Here is a 2,139-nt window from a genome sequence, read left to right as displayed (position 1 = left end):
AAGGGGTGGAGGGGGTAAAGGGGGTAGAGGGGGTGGAGGGGGTGGGGGGGTAGGGGGGGGAGTGGAGGGGGGTAGGGGGGGGTGGGGGGGGGTAAAGGGGGTAGAGGGGGTGGGGGGGGAGGTAGAGGGGGGGGGGTAGAGTGTGTAGAGGGGGGGGGGGTAGAGGGTGTAGAGGGGTTGGAGGGGGTAGAGTGCTAGGGGGTAGAGGGGGTGGAGGGGGGGCTAGAGGGTGCTGGGCATGCTGAGTCTTTGTGCTGGAACTGGCGCAATCTGAAGAGCCATGAAGCGCTTCTTCACAGACGTCAACAATTAAATATGCAGCAGGCAACGTTTCGGCCTTGGGGCCTTCTTCATAGCCCGTCACGTGACAGAGTGAGGGGGTGGGGGGGGGGATAATGAATGGGCGTGGTCTCAACCACCGATGGGCGTGGCCTCACTGCGAGAGGGCGTGACGTCATCAGTGGGGCGTGGCCTCGGTGCATGTGGCGTGGGCTCGGTGAATGTGGGCGTGACGTCTTCAGTGTGGGCGTGGCCGTGTACTAGTGGGGCGTGGTCTCCCCGGTGGTGGGCGTGGTGCTGTGACGTCACGGGGGTTTTCCCTGCCTCTGACTCCCGCGTGGAAGGCAGCGCCGATGCTGCCTCAGCCAGACACCACGTGACCCCATCACCATCACCACGTGACCCCATCACCATCACCACGTGACCCCATCACCATCACCACGTGACCCCATCACCATCACCACGTGACCCCATCACCACGTGACCCCATCACCATCACCACGTGACCCCATCACCATCACTACGTGACCCCATCACCACGTGACCCCATCACCACGTGACCCCATCACCATCACCACGTGACCCCATCACCACGTGACCCCATCACCACGTGACCCCATCACCATCACCACGTGACCCCATCACCACGTGACCCCATCACCACGTGACCCCATCACCACGTGACCCCATCACCACGTGACCCCATCACCATCACCACGTGACCCCATCACCACGTGACCCCATCACCACGTGACCCCATCACCATCACCACGTGACCCCATCACCACGTGACCCCATCACCACGTGACCCCATCACCACGTGACCCCATCACCATCACTACGTGACCCCATCACCACGTGACCCCATCACCACGTGACCCCATCACCATCACCACGTGACCCCATCACCATCACCACGTGACCCCATCACCACGTGACCCCATCACCACGTGACCCCATCACCACGTGACCCCATCACCATCACTACGTGACCCCATCACCACGTGACCCCATCACCATCACCACGTGACCCCATCACCATCACCACGTGACCCCATCACCACGTGACCCCATCACCATCACTACGTGACCCCATCACCACGTGACCCCATCACCATCACTACGTGACCCCATCACCACGTGACCCCGTCACCACGTGACCCCATCACCACGTGACCCCATCACCACGTGACCCCATCACCACGTGACCCCATCACCATCACTACGTGACCCCATCACCACGTGACCCCATCACCATCACTACGTGACCCCATCACCATGTGACCCCATCACAACGTGACCCCATCACCACGTGACCCCATCACCATCACTACGTGACCCCATCACCACGTGACCCCATCACCACGTGACCCCATCACCACGTGACCCCATCACCATCACTACGTGACCCCATCACCACGTGACCCCATCACCATCACTACGTGACCCCATCACCACGTGACCCCATCACCATCACTACGTGACCCCATCACCACGTGACCCCATCACCACGTGACCCCATCACCATCACCACGTGACCCCATCACCACGTGACCCCATCACCATCACTACGTGACCCCATCACCATGTGACCCCATCACAACGTGACCCCATCATCAACGCCATCACCACGTGACCCCATCACCATCATCAACACCATCACCACCATCGCCATCAACACTAACACCGTCACCACGTGACCCCGTCACCACGTGTCACCGTCACCATCACTACTATCACTAACACAATCACCATCACTGCCATCACCACTATCACCATCACCACCATCATCACCATCACCACCATCACCATCACTACCATCACAACTACCATCACCACCATCACCACCATCACTACCAT

At 60.4% G+C, this 2,139-nt stretch overlaps 1 protein-coding gene across 1 annotated transcript in view; it reads left to right on the top strand.

Annotated features, from left to right (window-relative positions):
• The window catches only part of LOC144952167 (cell division cycle protein 16 homolog), a 54,022-nt gene extending 53,440 nt beyond the window's left edge, over positions 1-582 (top strand). The window contains exon 11 of the mRNA XM_078882570.1: positions 544-582. Within this exon, the coding sequence (XP_078738696.1) occupies positions 544-582 (39 nt within the window). The remainder of the gene's footprint in view (positions 1-543) is intronic.
• Positions 583-2,139: the final 1,557 nt, after the last annotated feature.

Source organism: Lampetra fluviatilis, chromosome 66, assembly GCF_964198595.1.
Source record: "Lampetra fluviatilis chromosome 66, kcLamFluv1.1, whole genome shotgun sequence".
NCBI lineage: Eukaryota > Metazoa > Chordata > Hyperoartia > Petromyzontiformes > Petromyzontidae > Lampetra > Lampetra fluviatilis.
This window is presented reverse-complemented; position numbering and strand designations above follow the sequence as displayed.